Below are 22,146 nucleotides of genomic sequence, written 5' to 3'. Positions count from 1 at the left end.
GAACACGGTGATGAACATAAATATCTTGATGATTTACAGATATATTCATTGTTATTATATATTACCCCTGTATCCTGTACTAAATTAAAAAAAAACAATTAGGTTTCCTGGTGTGTCCACACATACTGCGCCATCTTTCTTTTAAAACTCTTCTTCTTCGCTTGTTGTAATGTCCGTCAACATCCTTTATTTTTTATTCACGTTACTAGTTGTAGAAAAAGGTCTTTCCATTGCAGTTTTGCGTGATATACCAATTGCGCTATGCTTGAAAAACCACCTCTTGCCAGCGCAAAAACTTTTAATCGAAAAACAAGAGTTTTAGTGAAATTGTCATTTTTCCATTAGGCAAATTTTTATGCATAAGTTATATTCGTGCAATTTGAGGGTCAATGGAAAAGCGACTAGTGACTCACCAGTAAAACTCATGTAATTAGGTGAATGACAGCGGTTGTAGAAGCTTGTTTAAATGTTCAGTGAATTCGAAATTTTAGTAAAAAAACAAACACCAATTTTGCTTAAGTTTTCTCCGTTTTGATATAATAATCTTAATTTACTCTAAGCTTTTATGAACATTTACATAATCAGTAACATATAAGAAAATTCCTGATTTTCACAGAAACATGCATAATGCAGAAGATGTTTAATACATGGCGATCAATCCCATATAAAAGGTTAAATGTCTAGAAAACAAAATCATCTGGAAGTGTCAACAAAGGTAGTTATAGGTCTGAGCAACTTTGAGCAAGGCATGGCTGTCAGTTTACTGATAAAGAAAAGAAACTGTAAATCTAAAACTATGCAATAAAGTAAATGTCTTCAGAGATGACAAAAATAGTCAAACCCACACTCAGTCACATGCAGTATATTAACACCTCAAGTGATTGCTATTTATTGATTTTAATCTTGTTAAAATCAGGCATATTTGTTTAATGTAAGCTGTTTTATGATAACAGTTTAGAGGACACTATGACCAGCTTGGGTAGTCTGCATAATTGCAGTTGAGAAACTATTGCATTAATAATTAATATGACTGTGGTGTAATCTCCAACCTCAGTCATAAAAATAATCAGATCATGGGAATATAGCATGACCTGTAGAAAAACAAAGTGACAGGTTCACCTTAGCCACAGCTCATCTGGCAGAGTGTGAGTACAGCTGAAGCCATGGCTCACTGTTGGATCATTCTGCTCTTTGGTCTGGGATTGGTAAGTATTATATTAACATTCATGCATATATTCTATGTAAAAGTGATGTATTTGAAGATGTGTTCAGTCATTATTGTCATGTCATCATTTTTTTTCTGCTTTGCTCTTACGTTTACTTTAATTTAGACGGCTGCAAAGCTCACAGGTGAAACAGGTGAGTCAAATATGAGTTACACATGTTTTTATTGACCTCATACACAGTTAAATGACACTTGAGATAAATGATTTTGTTTCATTGTGTGTCTCCGAGCATCTTATTCTTGTTTTATTTATTTATTTTTTTTGCAGAAACTGATGTGGATGAGGGCCATGACTGGGACATCTTTAACATCAATGAAGGTTTGTACAGTCTTACATTTGTATTTTGCTTCATTTGTCATTAAATGTAACTGATATTTTTATAAGCTGACAAAATTATTTTTCAGCATCAGGACTGGACCTTATCGAGGGAGACATTGTAGAGGGTGTAAGTCACAACATGCAAACACCAAAGACACTAAACAGCAAATATTCTCTGCTGATTCAGGATACTTGCTGTGTATATGAGTATGAACGAGCTTTATAAATATAGGATTTTTTATGACATGCTTTCAGACATCCAGAAACTCTATCATCGGAGATGAGTATCGCTGGCCCACAACTGTCCCCTACTACCTGGAGGACAACTTGGGTGAGATACAATCACATATGATACAAATTATTAGACAATCAAGAGTCCCCAAAAACAATGGTTATGCAGTCAAGTACTAACTCCTGTGTGCATCATGTGACTAAAACAAAACCTGGAATGCCTAAAAGCACTGTTTTTGTCAGTACAATGCCATAGATATTGCTGTAAGAACTTAAGTGAGTTTGGTTGTTATCAAGAAAACATGGAAAATGGCTAAATATCAGCTCTGAAATTACACTATATGAGCTATTTTTGTTGTTATCATTATATTTGTCCAAACAAATGTACCTTTAGTTGTACCAGGCATTAAAATGGACAAGAAATTGAAGAAAACCAGGGGCGGTCTAATAATTTTTTCCATGACTGTACATCAGTACTAGCTACACTTTTACAAATATGCTCCAATCACAACATTTTTCATGTTTCTATAACAATTATTTGTAGATATGAACGCAAAGGGAGTGATTCTGAAGGCATTTGACCAGTACAGACTCAAGACCTGCATCGACTTCACACCATGGAAAGGAGAGAAAAACTACATCTCTGTTTTCAAAGGCAGTGGGTCAGTGTTCAGTTACAGTCAGGGTTGTGTTGTTTACACTGTACTGAAGAATAAAATGAAACTAGCTTGGGTTATGTCACATGCCTACTGGTAACTTAAAGCAACAATGATCACACATACAGGGGTTGGACAAAATAATGGAAACACCTTCACCTCAAGATGATAATGCCCCAATCCATACAGCTAGAATTGTTAAAGAATGGCATGAGGAACATTCTAATGAAGTTGAGCATCTCGTATGGCCGGCACAGTCCCCAGACCTCAACTTTATTGAGCATTTATGGTCAGTTTTAGAGATTCAAGTAAGACGTCGATTTCCACCGCCATCGTCTCTAAAAGAGTTGGAGGGTATTCTAACTGAAGAATGGCTTAAAATTCCTTTGGAAACAATTCACAAGTTGTATGAATCAATACCTTGGAGAATTGAGGCTGTAATTGCAGCAAAAGGCGGACCTACACCATATTAAATTATATTTTGTTGATTTTTTAAGGTGTTTCCATTATTTTGTCCAACCCCTGTATACATTTTAAGCAAAAGGTTTAACCCATAAAGACCCAGTGCTACTTTTGGGACAATTCCCAAATAATTTTTTTCTCTATATTTAACATTTCCTATAGGATTCAACACCATTTATTATAAAATAACGCTCCATAAATCAAGTATTTTCCAATATTTAATATACTGATCATATAGATGTTCATAAAAGATCAGATTAATGTTATGGGTTACACTGGTCTACATTTTTTTTTTTTTTTTTTTTAAGAATTTATCTGCTTTAGAGATTAAATGTGCTAAATGTAGCATGTTTTAATAAGATTAATTGAAAAACAAATAACAAAACTGCTGGTTTGCTGTTTTCAAGGTATATGATAAAGTGCTATTACGCATATATATTGGTTTTGGTTCATTTATGCAACACTAGACAGAACCTATAAAGTGAATGTGTTTTGATGTAGACCTGGTAGCTCTGAGACAAACATTCCTTTTGAGTCAAACCCATTCTGTCATTAATTCTCAAATTTCACATTTTAACCCAAGACTGTATCTTGGAAACTTTAGCGAACCAGCATTTTTTGACTGGATTTTTCTTTATCAGTGACTCACACGTGGTAAAATTTCACTTCTTTTGTTCTGGAAACATTTTACTTGTAGACCAGTGTTATTGTACCAAAAACAGAGAAAACTGAAGAAAATGTGATTTTTTTTCAGTAAAATCTATCATTAACTGAACATAAACCCAGTGTGTCCATCCACTGTTATTGATCCAACTCCATGGGTTTTACTGGTGAATCAATGTTGTAGAAGATGACGTTTCCATGGTAACTATGGAGCCTCTGAACATCCAAATGGGTCATATGTGATGACCATGAAAAGATGACAAACTGTATTTTACACCAATTATTTACATGTATTGATAGGATTAGTGGATCAACAGGTATTAAACAGTTTAGATCAGTAGATAATTTTGGTCGATGATGGATATTTGGGTGTTTATGGGTTAAATAAGCAGCAGACAGCAAAAAAAAAAAAACATGTTATAAATGTTGAGTACTCAGCATCTAAAGAGCTGAAAGAAGAGAGTGTTTTAACATTTAATTCACCAAGTGGCTCAGAGTCACTAGTCTCACTACATTTCCTGTAAATAACATTTGGCATAAACGTATGTTGCATGTATGTATGGTATGAGGACATTGTAACCAATATTTTTCATGATTTTTTTAAATTTTTTTTTTATGTGAACATATATCTCTTTCTTTTGCTACAGATGCTTTTCCTCAGTAGGGAACCGGCGTGAGGGGAAGCAGAGACTGTCTATTGGTAGAAACTGTGATCGCTTAGGAACTGTTGAGCATGAGTTCCTACATGCTCTGGGTTTCTGGCACGAGCAGTCCAGATCTGACCGTGACGACTACGTTGACATCATGTGGGATCGCATTGAACCTGGTCAGTTAACCACTTAATGGTAAACTGTATATCTGTTAATAGCGCTTTAGTTGTGTTTTATGTATTCTGAGTATGTTTTTCCAATTTTTTTTATCAGGTAAAGAACACAACTTCAAAACTTATGATGACACTTTGTCCAGTGCTCTGGGTGTTCCCTATGACTACGGCTCTGTGATGCACTACAGTAAAACGGCTTTCAACATCGGGTCTGAGCCAACCATCGTCACCAAGATCCCCCACTTCTCTGATGTGATTGGCCAAAGGATGGGCTTCAGCTCTAGTGACCTTACCAAACTCAACCGCCTCTACAACTGCAGTGAGTCTCAACTTGATATCTATATTATAAAAGCCAAGTGGCCTCTGTGTACATGCGTGTGTGTGTGTCTCGGGATTCACACAAAATCTGTAAAGAGCTGACCGCTACAGTTTCACATATTTATGTATTTTTGGTCAAGGAACAGACTAGCGAAAACGGCAAGTTGATAGGACCAATATTTTGGGAGATATTAGTAATTTTGGAATACAATAGCCTTACAATCACGTTGCTATGCCCAGAACGCTTTGGCGGTGACTGCTGGACAAATGCGGTACAGCATGCACGAATACACACAGCATAAAAACTACCACATCTAGAACTCGTGGACCCCCACTGGTCAACATGCTAGTAGTACCCAGCCAGCATGTCCATGTGGACCCCAGAAGAGTTACAAGTGGGCTGCATATAAGGGTCCCATTTGGGTTTGTCCGCAGTTGGTGGCCCCGCATGTGTTTGCACATATCAGAATCAGAATCAGAATCAGAATCAAAATCAGAATCAAAATCAAAATCAGAATCAGAATCTCTTTATCGTTATTGTTCCAAGTACAATAAAATTGAGGTAGAGTTCTCAGGTTCAGTGCAAGAATTTACAGACAGACAACAAATATCAGTAAAACAACAACAAATATCAGTAAAAGGCACAGCTATTTACATTAAAAAAATAAAAAAGTATTGCAAACTAAGATATTTGTAAAACACAGAATTTAAGTAGTGCAAATAACATGAGAAGTAGTGCAAATGACACAAAAGATAAATAACGTAGGATAAATAGTGTGAAGAATAAATAATATGAGATATTCAGATCTCTGATTCTGATATGGGCAAACACATGCGAGGCCACCATGGAAACTGTGGACAAACCCACATGGGACCCTTATATGCAGCCCAATTATAACCCTTCTGGGGCCCACATGGACATGCTGGCTGGGTATTCATAAAACAATTAATAACGATCACCTTAATTCCATGAACATGTTGAACTACAAACATGGGCGGCTGTGGCTCAGGAGGTTGGCAAAGGGTTGGCGGTTTGAATCCCGCTTTGTCCTAGTCATGTGCTGTTGTGTCCTTGGGCAAGACACTTCACCCTCCTTGCCTCCGGTGCTGCTACTCATGTAGTTTACCACAGTGTGAATGTGCGAGTGAATGAATAATGGATCCACTGTACGCGCTTTGAGTATGCCTTCATAGAAAAAGTGCTATATAAATCTAATCCATTATTAACTACACGAGGACACAAGCAAACAAGAACAGTCAGCGGTTTCCACTCAGCTTTTTGTCCCGTAATAACCTTGTAGAATTAGCAAGGAAGGTCAGAGTCTATGTGGTATAAACTAATACTAATTTATATTGATATCACTGGTAATAATCTGTAATAGAGCAGCCATAAATAGTAAAACGCAGGCATGTCATGAACACAAACGTATAAGGCTGTTAAAGTGTGGAATGGGCCCCCCACCAATATGAAAACTTGTTCCGTCTACAAGTGTTTTTATAATGCCACAAAAAAATGGCTCCTAAGTAACCAGCATTGCCAACACTAATATGTATTCTAGTGATTATGGCAAAGATTTCTGCCAGGTTAAAACAAATTAAGTACCGTACTTATCTCAGTACTCAGGTATTGTATGAATTGTGTTGGTTAACCCTTTATAGTTCACTCACAGAAATACTCTGAAATTCAAAAGTTCACCCTTAGTGTGTTACTGGTGGACATAACAAGACTATTAGTTTTGTGACAATTTTCAACATTTTTTATTGTCATGTAGAAAATCAAGGTCAATGAAGTTACCATATTTGGTCCTTTACCTATTAGTGACTGAAGGTGTTTGATTTGCTCTTTATTGTGTTTTTATTCTTTTTTTAGCATCTTAGTCATTTCACTGTTGAATTTATTGCCTGGTTGCTGTTCTATGAGTACTGACAGGTGAATGTGTATGTGGCTGTCATATGCTGCTATGAATGTTCTGCATTTGTTTGTTTGTCCCTAATTATTTGGAGGTTCAGTAAGGCAGGGTGACTGTGAACTGAATTGTCCTTTGGAGATTAATAAAGTAGTCTGAATTTGAATCTTACCCATAATTGGAAAAAAAAAAAAAAAATCTAAGAAGTATAAAGAAACAAAGAAAAACAAATGTAAGGTGAAAGGAACATGTGTTTTAAAACATTATAACTTCTGATCCAGACCCCTGTCCACATCCACATTCTCCCTTTGAACATCATTCCTTACATTAGTACCATTACTTCATGGTACCTAACAAAGCAGGTACACTCACTGTTCATGCAGAGGTGGACCTTACAGACCCTGTAGACTACATTAGACCACATTGGACCTGAGATTGTTGACTCACTGTCCTCACTCCAACTGTTGATGCCACTGTCTTATGTATGTGGAAATTACCAAAAATAGTCACTTGCCCAATAAAGGGTTAATTCTACAGATCTTTTTAGCTCAATAGTTCTTACTCTTGCACTTCTTTCTATGTCTGGTTTGCTATTGTACAATTAGCCTATTTATTTATTTATCCTTCTTTCTTTCATATTTTATTCTTATCCTAGGAAAATGTTATTGTACTTTTAGAATGTAAGCTCCTTTTATGTATTTGGCTGTAACCGTTCAGCCTGACCATATTTTCCTATATCTATCATTGTTTAACGGTTTTCTTCCAGTATATTAGTACTTCATAATCCATGTGATGTTTTATTATGTTGGTCGTTTGTCCAGGTCAACTGATGGAAATTAGCTTCTCTGTTAAATCTGGTGCACTCGTCTTGTTGTTTGCAGCTAATGCCAATACACACTGTCCTGTAACTAAATAAATAAACACAAATACATGCAAAACACTCTGGACGTAAGTCAAATATATGTAATTTAATTTGGGTAAAGAGCAGTGGAACCACACTTTAACCCTTTCATGCATAGTGGTCACTACAGTGGACAGCTGTTCAAAGGTGTTGTTCTCTTGTATATTTATGGATTTTGTTGGTTTAGTTCCATATCAGCCAATACAGTGGATACGCTAATGCATCATCCCATACACTGTAATTCATACCATTACTGTAAATTTGCTGTTCTAGATAAACCTGATCTGCACTAACATGTTTAAATGTAAAACAAAATGCTATTTGTTGTTGGATTGCAATTAACTGTTTTTTGTTTTTGTTTTTTTACAAAAAGTTTTTTTTTTTTTTTTTGCATATTATCTCCATGCAGATATGTTAAAATGTGAGAAAACATCAGATTAGCAGCATTAAACATGTTTTTATTTCATAGTTTTCACACAGTATATCGGTAAATACATGTTTCTTTGCTTCTTTAGCTGAGTGGACATTTTTGTAACTCCATGAACTCCAGGTTTATACATTTTTTTCTTTTTTTTCCCCCATGCCTTAAGAGGAATAAAAACACTCAGGAAAAAAATATCTTGATTAAGGTTTGCATAATTCATGCATGAAAGGGTTAATATGTATATTCACATCCCTCAGATTAACCAGGTGTCATCTATAACACCCTCTTCAATATTTAATTTTTTCAGACTTGCACATTTCACTGTTTTTGGGACAGAACAAGTGTTTTAGTGATCTGTTAAAGGATCTAAAAGGATCCAAAACAAGTCTGGAGACCATGTTTAGCCATTCGTTATTAGTATATATTTTGTGTTTTTGCAGGATGATATCTTTTGTAGATCGACACTATTTTTCCCTACATGTTATTGTTGTCATGTATCAAGATTAGTATATTGCACATTATCAGCATTGTGTTTTTATCACTCCCTCCATGTAGGAAAATAAAAGCTGTATTCATGATAACAAATTAGATCAAAGGCGTCCTGAGTCAAACCTCTTACATAATAAGCTGATAAATATTATTCAGAGTAGTACTCCTCAGAATTTTATTAACTGTCGCCACAACTATAGTTATATGTTTCATAGTTGATTATAGGGCACCTTTTATGGCAATTTCACTAAAAACACAGAATTCTTATTATCATATAAGAAAATGTGCAGTCTGCTAGCTCTGATACTGTTTTCTCTCCACAGCTTTGTCTTCAAGTTTTGTGGACAGCTGTAACTTTGAGCAGGAGAACATCTGTGGGATGATCCAAGGTGCTGGAGATGCAAAGTGGGAACAACGAAATTCTGTCGAAGGGGGGCCTCAAAGTGACTTCACTAACATGGGACAATGCAAAGGTGACTGTTATCATTGATAGAAAGTGCATTTTTTTCTATAACTGTTCAGAATCTTATAACTACAGTACTTACATGTCAATTTCCATTCTTTTTTTTTTTTGTAATTATCTTTATATTATTTTCAGGCAGCATTATCTTATTAGCATTTTACATCATGTATATAACTTCTATATGTGTAAAGAAAAACAAACAAAAAACAAAAACATACTCATACAGGGGAGCAATGACAGAAATAGCAAAAAATATACACAGTAACCTAAAATAAAGTTAATGGGAAATAACGAGTATTTTTCCCCATTCCATTCTTTCCTTCCAGAAACCCTTTTCCCTTGTATAAGATTAACACCGAACATTTAAAGTGTGTAGCATGAACCAAGGGTTTACATGGGTCTTTATGCACATTACTCTTATCAAGTAAAATCAGCTCTTAATAGTGTTACAAAATCAACACAGTTTTTCCAATAATTGGTGAATTTGTCATCAGTTTCCATTCTACGTATTTATTATTTAACAACACAAATCAATCACAGGTCGAATTCAACCAGTGGTGGCAGGATAATGACTGATATACTGTATAAAGCCACTTCATTTATAGATATCAACAATGACAGAAATATAATATCACATAATACAGTGTGTTTTGCGTTGCTGATGTATTTTAGTTTAAGGGTATTTTCATGCCTAGTCTTGGTAAATCCGAATTGTTTACTCATTACATTTATTTGTCATAGATAGACAGATAGATAGATAGATAGACAGACTTTATTGATCCCAAAACTCGGAAATTGTAGCTCAACAGCAGAATGACAGGGAGCAAAAGTAGACTATAAGATCAATATAGAATAAAGAGCAAAGACACTATACATTATAACTTAGAAGTATAAAAAAATAATGATGTTTACGTTATCGAACCAGAGGTAACTATTTCTATGGGTGAAGCTCATGCTACGGTCAATTTGCTCAAAACACCGTCCTCTGTGTTAACTTCTGTTGTGTTAACTCACCAAGTAATTTCATTGATTTGCTGAATGTAATGCTAGTTATGTGCACACAGTAGTGTTTGATGAACAGTAATGTCAGCTACATGAAATGAACAAACATACAAATTAGGAGTAGCGTGACTGAATAGCAGGCTCCTTGTCAAAACATGTAGTACTGTTTAATTTAATGGTGATATTAGATACCGTCACTAAGTTATGTTTACATACCTGGCATTGCAATTAATTTCTGGTAAACTTTATGAAACATTTGCATTAGTTGTTATTGTTATTCTGTGCAATATATAAATATGTGCCATAATTACCTCCTGTTTGTGCAATAGCCCCCCCAGCTGCTTCAATGTTTCTGTTCTGTTTACACAAATTATTTACTGGTTATTCTGTTTTGCACTATTTATTCTGCTGTTTACATTTTGTTTAGCTATTTATTCTTTATTGCACTCATTTATTTTTAGCTTGTTTTTAAAGTTATATAGACTATATTTTAATTCTGTGGTAATCCGGAAGCCAAGCAACGACATTTCGTTGCCAAAATCTCACTGCTGTGTTTTTTTGTGCAGTGACAATAAAGGACGTCTAAGTCTAAGCATTATAAAACCTCTAGTGGTGTCCTTCTGACTTCTCAGCTACAGTAAAACTTTCATGAAAAAGAAAAAAAAAAAAGGTTTTATTCAATGAACATAAGCAAAAAAAGCTCCATAAGAAAGTGTGTTGCATAAAAACTTACCTCTGTACAGTTGTCATGAGTAGCTGTTACAGATCAAACCTTTCAGTGTAATAATATCAAGACTTTTATTTCATTTTTAACCCATAAAGACCCAAACATCCACTGTCAGTCTAAACCATCTACTGATCTAAACTGTTTGATACCTTTTGATCCACTAATCCCATCAATCCATGTAAATAATTGCTGTAAAATGCAGTTTGTCATCTTTTTGTGGTCATCAGATATGACCCATTTGGACGTTCAGAGGCTCTGTAGTGAATGTGGAAACACCGTTATCTTCTACAACATTGATTCACCAGTAAAACCTATTGAATTTGATCAGTGACAGTGAATGGACACACTGGGTTTATGTTCAGTTAGTGATATATTTGCTGAAAAAGTCACTTTATCTTCAGTTTTCACTGTTTTGATATAATAACCTTTGAATATAGAGTTTTCGTGAAAATCTACATTAAATATAGGAAATTAAATATAGGAAAATACATGATTTACAGTGAAAATGCCAAATATAGAGGATAATGTTACAATAAATAGTGTTAAATTGCTCAAGAAAGATTAAATAGAGAGAAAAATAAATTTAGGAACTAACACAAAAATAGCACTGGGTGTTTATGGGTTAAGTCAGACATTTTACCTTGGGTGTATGAGGATGGACTCCCTCAGTTTTGGAGGCTGCCTCGAGGTTGTTGTAGCAATGCATTTTGGTTCCCCTTTCTCTGTATAAAAAGACACCACAGGGGAAAAGGCTCCAAGTTCACAAACTAATCAACTTATTGGAAAAGAGCAAACTTTTGTGAAACTTCCCAGAATTTAAGAGGATACTTGTTTTCCAAGGTTAGAAAATAATGAGATTTTTTTTCTTTTTTTTTAAGTTGAGACTGCATGTCTACTTTTTTCCCCTTTTTAGGGTCAGTTTTTAAAATCGTTACAATAAGTTTAAGAAAATCTAATCACAATATGCTGTGTTATATTAAACTGTGCAATTGTTATCACAAGTTCACTGAAACCTTGGCACTCTGTATCTGAAGATTTTACAAACTAAGGAAGCTGATGTGATTTATAACAACAGTCTGTGCAAGGTACAGTCTCAGATCAGGGACGCTTTGAAATAGTTTGACAGGTCAAGATAAACATGAGTTATAACTTACAGGGGCTATTATCTAATCATTGGATAATCAACTAACCAACCAACCAAATGAGATCTATGTAAAAAAAATAATAAAATAAAATAAAATTACAAGTTTGACATCAAATGCAAATAATCACAAAACAATAATTCAGTAGAGATTAAAACAAACACAAGCCTGGAGTGCTGCGTGGGTATCATTGGTCTTCTTTCCTAGCTTCTGGTGCTCATCAGCGTTGGGATCCAAATACTAGTTGTTTGTAAAAACTGAGGCACTCAGAGTAGGGCTGAAATTAAAAAGCCTTTATTAAAGCTGTCTGTTTCAATTTTTAATTCTCTAATCTCTGTCTTTAAGGTACGCCCAGTCATGTGACCTCTCCCTATGTATAGGAGGATCCATATGGGTGGCCTTCTTATATCAGCCCTGATGAAGGCCCATAGGCCGCAACGCGTCGGCTCAGTTTTTATTTGTTTGGCCATGCTTTAATAAAGGCTTTTTAATTTCAGCCCTACTTTGAGTGCCTCAGTTTTTACAAACAACTAATAATTCAGTATAATATGAAAAAAGTGACTGAAAATGTGTCATACCTTAACCTGGTAATTGTTACTAATGAGTATACACACCAAACAGGCTTATATAATGAAGATCTAAAGACTGATATTGCATGCTTTTACCTTTTTTTTTCACAGGGAAAGGCTACTTCATGCACTTTAACACTGCTTCTGCTAATCCTGGAGACCGTGCATTTCTGGAGAGTCGTATGCTTTACCCCAAAGCTGGAGCCCAGTGTCTGCAGTTCTTCTTGTACAACACTGGGGCAACTGATGATGTTCTCAATATTTGGGTGCGAGAATATGACGAAACCAACAGTGGTAAAATGAAACTCTTCAAGAGCATCTCAGGTAACAAATGAATTTGAATTTAGGTAGAATTTGAGAGGTTTTCAACCCTTAAAGTAGATTTTACCTGCTTAGATAGTGAATCACATATTGTCTCTTCAATCTGTCCTCTTTTGCAGGAGGCAACAAAGGCTCCTGGGAGCTGCATAATGTTAATATTAATGTGGAAAAGAAGGCCCGTGTGATTTTTGAAGGGGTAAGGGGGAAAGGTCCATCAGCAGGGGGGTTCTCTTTGGATGACATCAACCTGTCATCCACAAAGTGCCCTCACCACATCTGGCATATCCGCGACATCACCAAACTGTTGGCAACAACACCAGTGGGAACTAAGGTGTACAGCCCTCGCTTTCTGTCTCCTACAGGTTACTCCTTCCAGGTAAATGTGTGATATTTTACTCCGTCAAACAACCACACTTGTAATTTTTTTTTTGTAATGACATGGATTATTGCACTTTCATTAAGCTGTGGGACTTACAAAAGAGATAATAAAACACATAACACATTTCCAAATATATTCAATTCAAATTCTCAGTAAAACCATCCCTAATGGCCACAGTTTAAAGTTCTACGTCCACATTTTAGCAGTAGATTCACATTTGTTTTCTATTCTATTAAATCTGGCACTACTATGTTAACATTGACCAGTCACTTTTAACATAACTTTCAATAGCAGTGTGTCCAGTTGCATTCATTCAGTCAGCAATGTATGATTCCAATGAGAACAAAGAAACCCCTTGAGTACCTTATTACCTCTGCCAAGGGGGTTATGTTTTTGTCAGCGTCGGTGTGTCTGTTTGTCTGTGTGCAAGATAACTCAAAATGTTATGGATGGATTTGGATGAAAATTTCAGGAAATGTTGATACTGGCACAAGGAACAAATGATAAAATTTTGGTGGTGATCGGGGAGGATCCAAATCCGGGGCACTGATGTGCCTTGGCGGAGGTCTGCGCTCTCTGAGTGCTTCTAGTTTGGAATATTCTGGCTCCAAATATTGTATTTTTCTGTTACAAGCAACTGTTGTAACATCACACTTTAAGATGCCTTCACAGCAGATGAAACCTGTTAGATATATACCTATTTTATAGTGTGGGCTAGTTTTTTGGGTTTTTTTTTGCCATATTTCATAAGACCACCAGATGGTGCCAAAGTATAACATTTATTAAAATCCTATGTATAGTGGATTGCAAAACGCACCCAATGGGCTCTATGCACAGCCCCACTACTTCCTGAACTTAAGGCAGCTCCTTTATTTCCTGCCTTTCATTATTGGACACACTGATTAATCCAAGTGTGCCGGACCACAGTAGTCGCAACAAGAAGTAGCAGACACACCTGGATTAATCAGTGTGTCCAATAATGAAAGGCAGGAAATAAAGGAGCTGCCTTAAATTCAGGAAGTAGTGGGGCTGTGCATAGAGCCCTTTTGGGCCTTGAAAAATGTAAGATTAATGTTATTCCATAGTAGTAGTAGTAACAGTAACTAATAGATGATTTTGTGTTCTAACAAGCAATTTTTGAGGTTATTGATTAATTCACATTATGTATCCAAATTAAAACTAATGCCCTTAACGTTCTCCACTGGTCTCTTAAACAGACAGAATTATGATTTTATTTTAATGACGACATTAATGTAATACCAGGTGATTTCATGTATAGAATGTGTCTGAACTACAAGAATGTCCTTAATTCTGCATGGGTTCTCTGCAGGTACTTCCTCCCACCATCCATAGACATGCACTGATAGGTTAACTGGTTAATCTAAATTGCCCATAGGTGTGAATGTGAAAGTGATTGGTTGTCTCTATATGTCAGACCTGTGATGAACTGGCGACATGTCCAGGGTGTACCCTGCCTTTGCCCATAGTAGCTGGGATAGGCTCCAAGCGACCCCCGTGACCCTAGTGAGGATAAAGCGGGTTCAGAAAATGAATGAATGAATGATTAATTTCCTCTTTAGGTTGGTGTCTACTTAAATGGAAGGAGTGATCGTCCTGGATATATGGCTGTCTACTTTTACTTGACCTCAGGACCCAATGATCACAGCCTCAAGTGGCCGTGTCCATGGCACCAGGTGACCATGGCCCTGATGGACCAGCAGTCTGACATCAGACAGCAAATGAACATGCACCGTATGGTCACCACAGACCCCAAAAAGATGTCCTCTGATGGTAAGGGTTGTCATCTGATGGATCAAGCTGAAACATTTGTGAGCAGTTTTTATGTGGCTCTTTAACCCTTTCATGCATAGTGGTCACTACAGTGGACAGTTATTCTCCAGCTGTTCTCTTGTATATTCATGGGTTTTGTTGTTTTAGTTCCATACCAGCCAACACGGTGGACACTCATGCACCATCCCATACACTGACATTCATACCATTACTATAACTTTGCTTTATTTGATAAACCTGATCTGCAGTGACATGTTTGAGTGTAAATCAATTGCTAATAAAAATTGGGAATATGATAAAATGTGAGAAAACATCAGATTAGCTGCATTAAAAATGTTTTGATTTTATAGTTTTCACACAGTATATCACTTTCTGATATTGCATTCCTTCCTTCAAAAATTAAACACATGGTGTCCAGCGGAGTGGACATTTTTGGAACTCCACAAAAAATTATGAAGGTAAATTTGTTTCTTTATTGCTTTAACCAAAAAAATGTTTATTAAAAAAAAAAAAAAATAATAATAATAATAAAAAAAATCACTTCAAGCAAAGAAAAAAAGTGTTCAAATGCAATTTTTTGAATCATAATATTTTTTTTCATTCAGACACTTTTTTATTGAAATTTTTTTTTTTTTGTTAAAGCAGTAAAGAAACAAATCTACCTTTATAAAAAAAACAGGTTTATTACAAAAATTCAATTGCATTGTTTTTTCATGCCTAAAGAGGAATAAAAACACTCAGGAAAAAAATCGCGACTACAGTTCTCATAATTCATGCATGAAAGGGTTAAACTTATGTATAATGGCTGGATTTCAAGAAGTGGTTTTGTTGCACTTGTTTTTCCCAGGTACTGAATTCTACTGGGACAATCCCAGCAAAGTGGGCTCCAAAGTGACCGCCCCTGATGGCAGCTCCTACTACCGTGGCCCCGGTACTGGAACAAGCACCTTCCTCACCCACAAGAGACTGAACAGCAGAAACTTCATTAAAGGGGACGATGCCTACTTCCTCTTCAGTCTGGAAGGTATGGCGTCACATCGACAAACTGAACAAGATGATAAACCTGAGACTCCTGCTGTTAAAAGCTTCTTCTTCTTGTCCTCAGACATTTCCGATCTCCTGCTACCTCAGCCTCTTCCCCAGGCTGCCGTTCATGCCGATGCCAAAGCTGCAGACCAACAGTTTCCTCCACAGGTGGATGCTAAAAACTCCACAGTGGTGATGGCTGTGGCAATCTCTGTGGCTGCAGCCATGTTGGTCATTTCCATGGTGATTATAGGGAACGCACGTAGAATCAGGAGAATGGAGAAAAGTCAGCAGGAGAGAGATGACGCAGTGATCATACAGGACATGCCTGGATTCATGGATTTGACCGTGAGTAAAAAAATTAAAGCCAGTTCAATGTTTGCAGTTTATATCGGCTATAACTGACTGATCTAATGCATCTAGAAGTCAGTCATGTGCTCAGTTTGTGTATTTTTGTTGCAGGAGAACCCCAACAAAGGTTTACCAGCTCATTTCACTCCATAAAGTCCTGATCACATAAAGAAAACAGCCAGAAGAGTAATGCCATCACCAGTGGATGATGATTTCTCCATCACTATCATCAGGAAGTCACCTGACCTTCTACATTTAAGCTATAAATAAAATCAGACTGCATTTATCCTGTGATCATCCTTTGCTTTGTCTCTTTTATACTCATAGTAACAAATAATAACAGTTTTAAAATAGGTGTGTTTGTATTGTGCACTTTACTTGATCTGTCCAAAAAATATAGTCCCTTGCTGTTAGTATATGACATATGGCCAGAATACAAAACCTCCAGTCTGAAAAAAATCATTTTTTTCAGGAAACAAAAAAAAAAGAAAACACGTTTAGTTTTATTATAGTATGGTCTTTGTTAAAGATATCCAAGCATATTCTGCTGTTCTCAGACTCTCTTTCTATATTATGTGTTAACAATATCATCCTTGTTCTCACCATTTAATGTGAAAACTCAAAATCTAAAAATTTGCAGATAGGAGGTTTTGTTTTTTGGCCATCGATATAATAAAAAATAAACTGTCAGTTGAAACCCTCCGCCTTCTCAGATGATGGCCACTAGAAATACCAAAAGCTCTAAATCTGGGCTTCTTATTAACCCTTTCATTCATAGTGGTCACTACAGTAGACAGCTATTCTCTTATATATTCATGGATTTTCTTATTTTAGTTCCATATCAGCCAACACAGTGGACACTAGAGCATCATCTCATACACTGCAATTCATACCATTACTGTAAATTTGCTGTTCTTGATAAACCTGATCTGCACTAACATGTTTGAGTGTAAATCAGTTGCTTGTTATTGTTATTAGACTGTAATTAACTTTTTTTTGTATCCCTTTCATGCACACTGGTCACTACAGTGAACATCTGTTCTTCTGCTGTTCTCTTACATATTCATGGGTTTTTGGTTTTTTTTTTGTCGCATTTCAGCCAACACATTAGACACTTATGCACCACCCATACACTGACATTCATACCATTACTGTAACTTTGCTGTTCTTGATAAACCTGATCTGCAGTAACATGTTTTAGTGTAAATCAATTGGTAGTTGTTTTCAGACTGTAATTAACAGTTTTCTTAATCAAAAACGGTTTCTTTTTGCATATTATATCCACGACATGAGTAATAACTACTATTAGAGTATGATCAAATGTGAGAAAATATCAGATTAGCTGCATAAAAAATGTTTTTATTTCCTTGTTTTCACACAGTATATCACTTTCTGATAATGGGTTTTAACTCTTTGATGCATGGATTAGAAGAACCTTAGTCAAGACTTTTTTTCCTGAGTGTTTTTATTCATCTTTAGGCATTAAAAAAACAATGTGATAATTTTTTTTTTTTTTTAAACAAATCTCATTTTTATGGGGTTGCAAAAATGTCCACTCAGCTGGACACCATGTGTTTAATTTTATGAAGCAAAGAAACATGTATTTAAAACCCATCATCAGAAAGTGATAAACTGTGTGAAAACTACGACATAAAAACATTTTTAATGCAGCTAATCTGATGTTTTCTCACATTTTATCATACTCTAATATTAGTTATTACTCACGTCATGGATATAAAATACTAAAAAAAAAACTTTTTGTTTAAGAAAACTGTTAATTACAGTCTAATAATAACTAGCAATTGATTTACACTCAAACATGTTAGTGCAGATCAGATTCATCAAGAACATAAAGTTACAGTAATGGTATGAATGTTAGTGTATTATGGGATGGTGTATAAGTGTCCACTGTGTTGGCTGATATGGAACTAAAATAACCAAATCCATGAATGCACAATAGAACAGCTGGAGAATAACTGTCCACTGAAGTGACCAATATGCATGAAAGGGTTAAACAAGAAGCTTTTTTTTTTTTTTTGTATACTATCTCCATGAAATGAGTAATGACTAGTATTAGTGTATGTTAAAATGTGAGAAAACATCAGGTTAGCACCATTAAAAATATTTTTATCACATAGTTTTCACACAGTATATCAGTAAATACATGTATTTTTTGTGTCCAGCTAAGTGGACATTTTTGCAACTTGCAAATAGGTTCATAAGAAAACATTCAATCGCATTGTTTTTTTTTCCAAGTCTAAGGAGGAATAAAAACACTCAAAATGTTGATTAAGGTTCACATGCATGCATGAAAGGGTTAAAGGGGATACTGACTCTAGTTCACACTCCAACATATTATATGATGGTAATATATATATATATATATATATTTTTTTTTTTTTTTTTTTAAATACATTTTGGTATGTCTAACCTGTAAGTTCAATCTAACTGACAGCAGTTTAACACCATGCAAGTGTGCTAACTTTCAGTGCATTAAAACATACCAAAATGTTTTCTGAAAATGATGAAATACTTTGACTATATTTCACATACATGAGAAGTTATAGTATTTTGAACACAGTGAAATAATGTTAAAATAGACCGACAGCTTCACACCTTAAGTGATTCCAACTTAACATTACATTGCATTTGCATTGCATTTAAAAAATATGGAAAACCACAGTAACTTTACTTTTGAAAAAGTAAAAATGTTTTTTTTTCCACCTGGCTGAGGTTATGGGTTTCACATGACTCATAAGCTGTTCTACTTATCGTTACTGGAAACCCACAATACCGGTAAGTTCTATAGTGAAAAACCACAGGGGAATTCACAAGAACATCAGTCATATTAAGTTTACATAAAGTTCAATGAATTGATTTAACATAATTCAAGTAATAAAATAAATATAACATAATATAATATCAATATTCACATGTCAGCAAAATAGTCTCATACTACACAAAATTAAAGAAAAAGATCAAATGAAAGATCTTCATAACAACTTAAATTTACAAAGTATCAACATGACTAATCTTCTTGTGTTCGTATCATTATGCTCTTCATTGAGTTATTTACGACACACACACACACACACACACACACACACACACACACACATATATATATATATATATATATATATATATATATATATATATATATATATATATATATGTATATATATATATGTGTGTGTGTGTGTCCCCATATGATCCACACCTGCCCCGGACAACCTGTGGCTCAGAATGAAGAGTCCTCCGAATCCAAGGCCTTTGCTTCTAAAACAACAACATAACTTAAGTCCTATGCATTAGTGTGCACCTACAGCGGTGCCTCTGCCTAATCTGGAAACAAATTTGAAATGCTCATCTGAGGAGATAAGGCAGTGGTTAAACAGTCAGATACTTGTATTCTGTGGTTTCCTGGCTGAGCAATGCATGCTGCTTTTCGAATGAACAGCCTATTTCCATTTAATTGTTGTTTTTAATAAATTGATTACTCTAATTTTATTTGTCTCACTTTCGTTTCCTCTTTTTGCATTTTGAAACTTTACTCAGACTAACCTTCTTAAGATCCAACAGTGCAAAATGTAAATTCTTGCATTTTTTTCAACTAGTCTTAAGATTTTGATCAGGAGTGTACATGCACTACTGAGTAAGATGGTGTTGGTGATTAGCTCAGACAGTTGCACCTACACACCAAACCCCAAAGGAGTAGCTGAAATAATTTATCGACTCAAAGTTATCAAAAAAAAAAATCATTCAACCACAATTTTCCTGAATCAAAGCATTGTTTCCTTCATTTCTTTGCTGTTAAAACTGGTTCCACTGTTGAGTTTCACACGGACGCCTATTGTGACGCATAAAGAGGCTTCAATCCAGGAAAACTGCAGTAGAATATTTAAATGCATTTATTCATAGTTGCTTTCAAAAATCCTGTATTTGTGCACTGATTTATTTATGTTTTTCACACTGCACTTTGGATGTGGGCTGATGTCTGTGGTAAGCTGCAAATGAATTGCCCGTATGGGATAAATAAAGTTTTCTGGATCTGAATATTTCCCTTCAATCAATTCGAGTCCATTAATCAAATCGTGAATTTTTGCATTCGCTTCAAGCGCCTAATCGATTAATCGTTTCAGCTCTATGTCTGATTCATTAAATAACTATTGTCTATAAGAATATTTCCTGCTTAGGGTCTCAACATCGGGTTAATGATGATGATGATGATTACAGACAATGAGGTTTCAACGTCAGTCATAATAATAATCTTATTAGACAAAATGCAATGTTGTTTACCTTATCAATCAATCCCTCCATCCATCCATCCATCCATCCATCCATCCACCCATCAAACTTTATTTCTATAGCACTTTTCATACATGGTACATGTAGCACAAAGTGCTTCACAACAAACCCCCCACTGTCCCGCAGTTGCAACTAAAAATTAAAGCAGCAAGCGGCATCTAAAGGCCCTCACCACGGGCACGTCCAGTAGAAGTATGTCCATCGTTCAGCAGGTGGCGCTCTAGCACCAAATTTCAATGTCTTCTGATGAATGGGTGTAGGCCTGGGAGATTGGCAACTGATTCAAATTTGTGGCAGATGTTTGGTTTTATGTCCAAACTAAAGAAATTTTAGTATAAGTAAATCTGTAGGGGGCGCTATGCAGCTAAAATTGAATTTCTTCCTTTGAATGGGTGTAGACCTGCGAGATTTACCACTGAGTCAAATTTGAGCCAAATCGGTGTTCGTATGTTTAAATTAATGCAATTTTTGTGAAGGTAAATTTGTAGGGGGCGCTATTTAGCGAAATGTCATTTTCTTTTGATAAATGGGTGTAGGCCTGGGAGATTGACAACTGATTCAAATTTGAGCCAAATTGGTGTTTGTATGTCTAACGTGAAGTAATTTTCGTAAAGGTAAAATTGTAGGGGGTGCTATGGCACCGAATTTCAAATTTTTCTGATAAATGGGTGTAGGCCTGAGAGATAGACGTCTGAGTCAAATTTGAGCCGAATCGGTGTTCATATGTCCGAACTGAAGCTATTTTAATAAAAAAAAAATATTAAAAATTTTTGTAGGGGGCGCTGTAGTGCAAAATTTCAGTTTCTTTTGATAAATAGGTGTAGGCCTGGGAGACAGATGTCTGAGTCAAATTTAAGCCAAATTGGTGTTCGTATGTCCGAACTGATGTCATTTTTGTAAATGTACATTTGTAGGGGGCGCTAAAGTGCGAAATTTCAATGTCTTTCAATAAATGGGTGTAGGCCTGGGAGGCCTGAGTCAAATTTTAGCCAAATCGGTGTTTGTATGTCTGAGCTGAAGCAATTTTTGTGATGGCCAATTTTCGAAAAATCTTCGCAAAGTTTGTAACTTCGTCGCACAAAAACGGTGACACCGATTCAAAAAATTCAGATAACTTTTGATGTCCCACTTCTCTAGATACTGTACACCGATTTTGAGCTCATTCGGCCGAACAGCTTAGTAGGAGATAGTTAAAATACAACTTCAGCGAAAACGCTGACTCGGCATTTTGGAAATTTCAATCCAATATGGCCGACTAAGGGTTGGTTTAGGGGCGTGGCCATTATAATATTTTTTGTTTGTCTCCTCATGATGAATCTGTGTTCTGATTTTCGTGGCTCTACGATAAACTTTATGTTGGACGAGCTCCCATTGGCGCAATGCATTTCCACTTTTCAAGGGGGCGCTGCCGCAACATTTCTTTACCGACATCTACGAAACCTGTATGTAAATTCAATTTCTCACACTTCTGAATTTTAGGCAAAATTTGGTGAGTTTTCGTAAATGTTCAGAGGGTCAAAATTGAGCTCAAAGAGCAGGAGAAAAATAAGAATCTGAGCACAAGAACAATATAGCCGTTTCTATGGCAACCACATATTTGGCCTTATTTGAAAGCTCTCGAGCTCCCCCACATGTCTGTCTCAGTGCCG

The 22,146-nt window shown here is 35.7% G+C and overlaps 1 protein-coding gene across 1 annotated transcript; it reads left to right on the top strand.

The window, feature by feature from the left end:
• Positions 1–974: 974 nt before the first annotated feature.
• On the top strand, positions 975–16,436 carry mep1ba (meprin A subunit beta a). The gene is made up of 11 exons (XM_030133164.1): positions 975–979; positions 2,320–2,437; positions 4,204–4,382; positions 4,480–4,698; positions 8,742–8,891; positions 12,433–12,645; positions 12,762–13,018; positions 14,602–14,812; positions 15,660–15,836; positions 15,918–16,186; positions 16,301–16,436. Exons 2-11 carry the CDS (start codon positions 2,322–2,324, stop codon positions 16,340–16,342), a joined length of 1,833 nt encoding a protein of 610 aa, XP_029989024.1. The 5' UTR covers positions 975–979; positions 2,320–2,321; the 3' UTR covers positions 16,343–16,436.
• Positions 16,437–22,146: the final 5,710 nt, after the last annotated feature.

Source organism: Sphaeramia orbicularis, chromosome 4, assembly GCF_902148855.1.
Source record: "Sphaeramia orbicularis chromosome 4, fSphaOr1.1, whole genome shotgun sequence".
NCBI lineage: Eukaryota > Metazoa > Chordata > Actinopteri > Kurtiformes > Apogonidae > Sphaeramia > Sphaeramia orbicularis.
The sequence above is the reverse complement of the archived record's forward strand: the minus strand, read 5'-3'. Positions and strand labels throughout refer to the sequence as shown.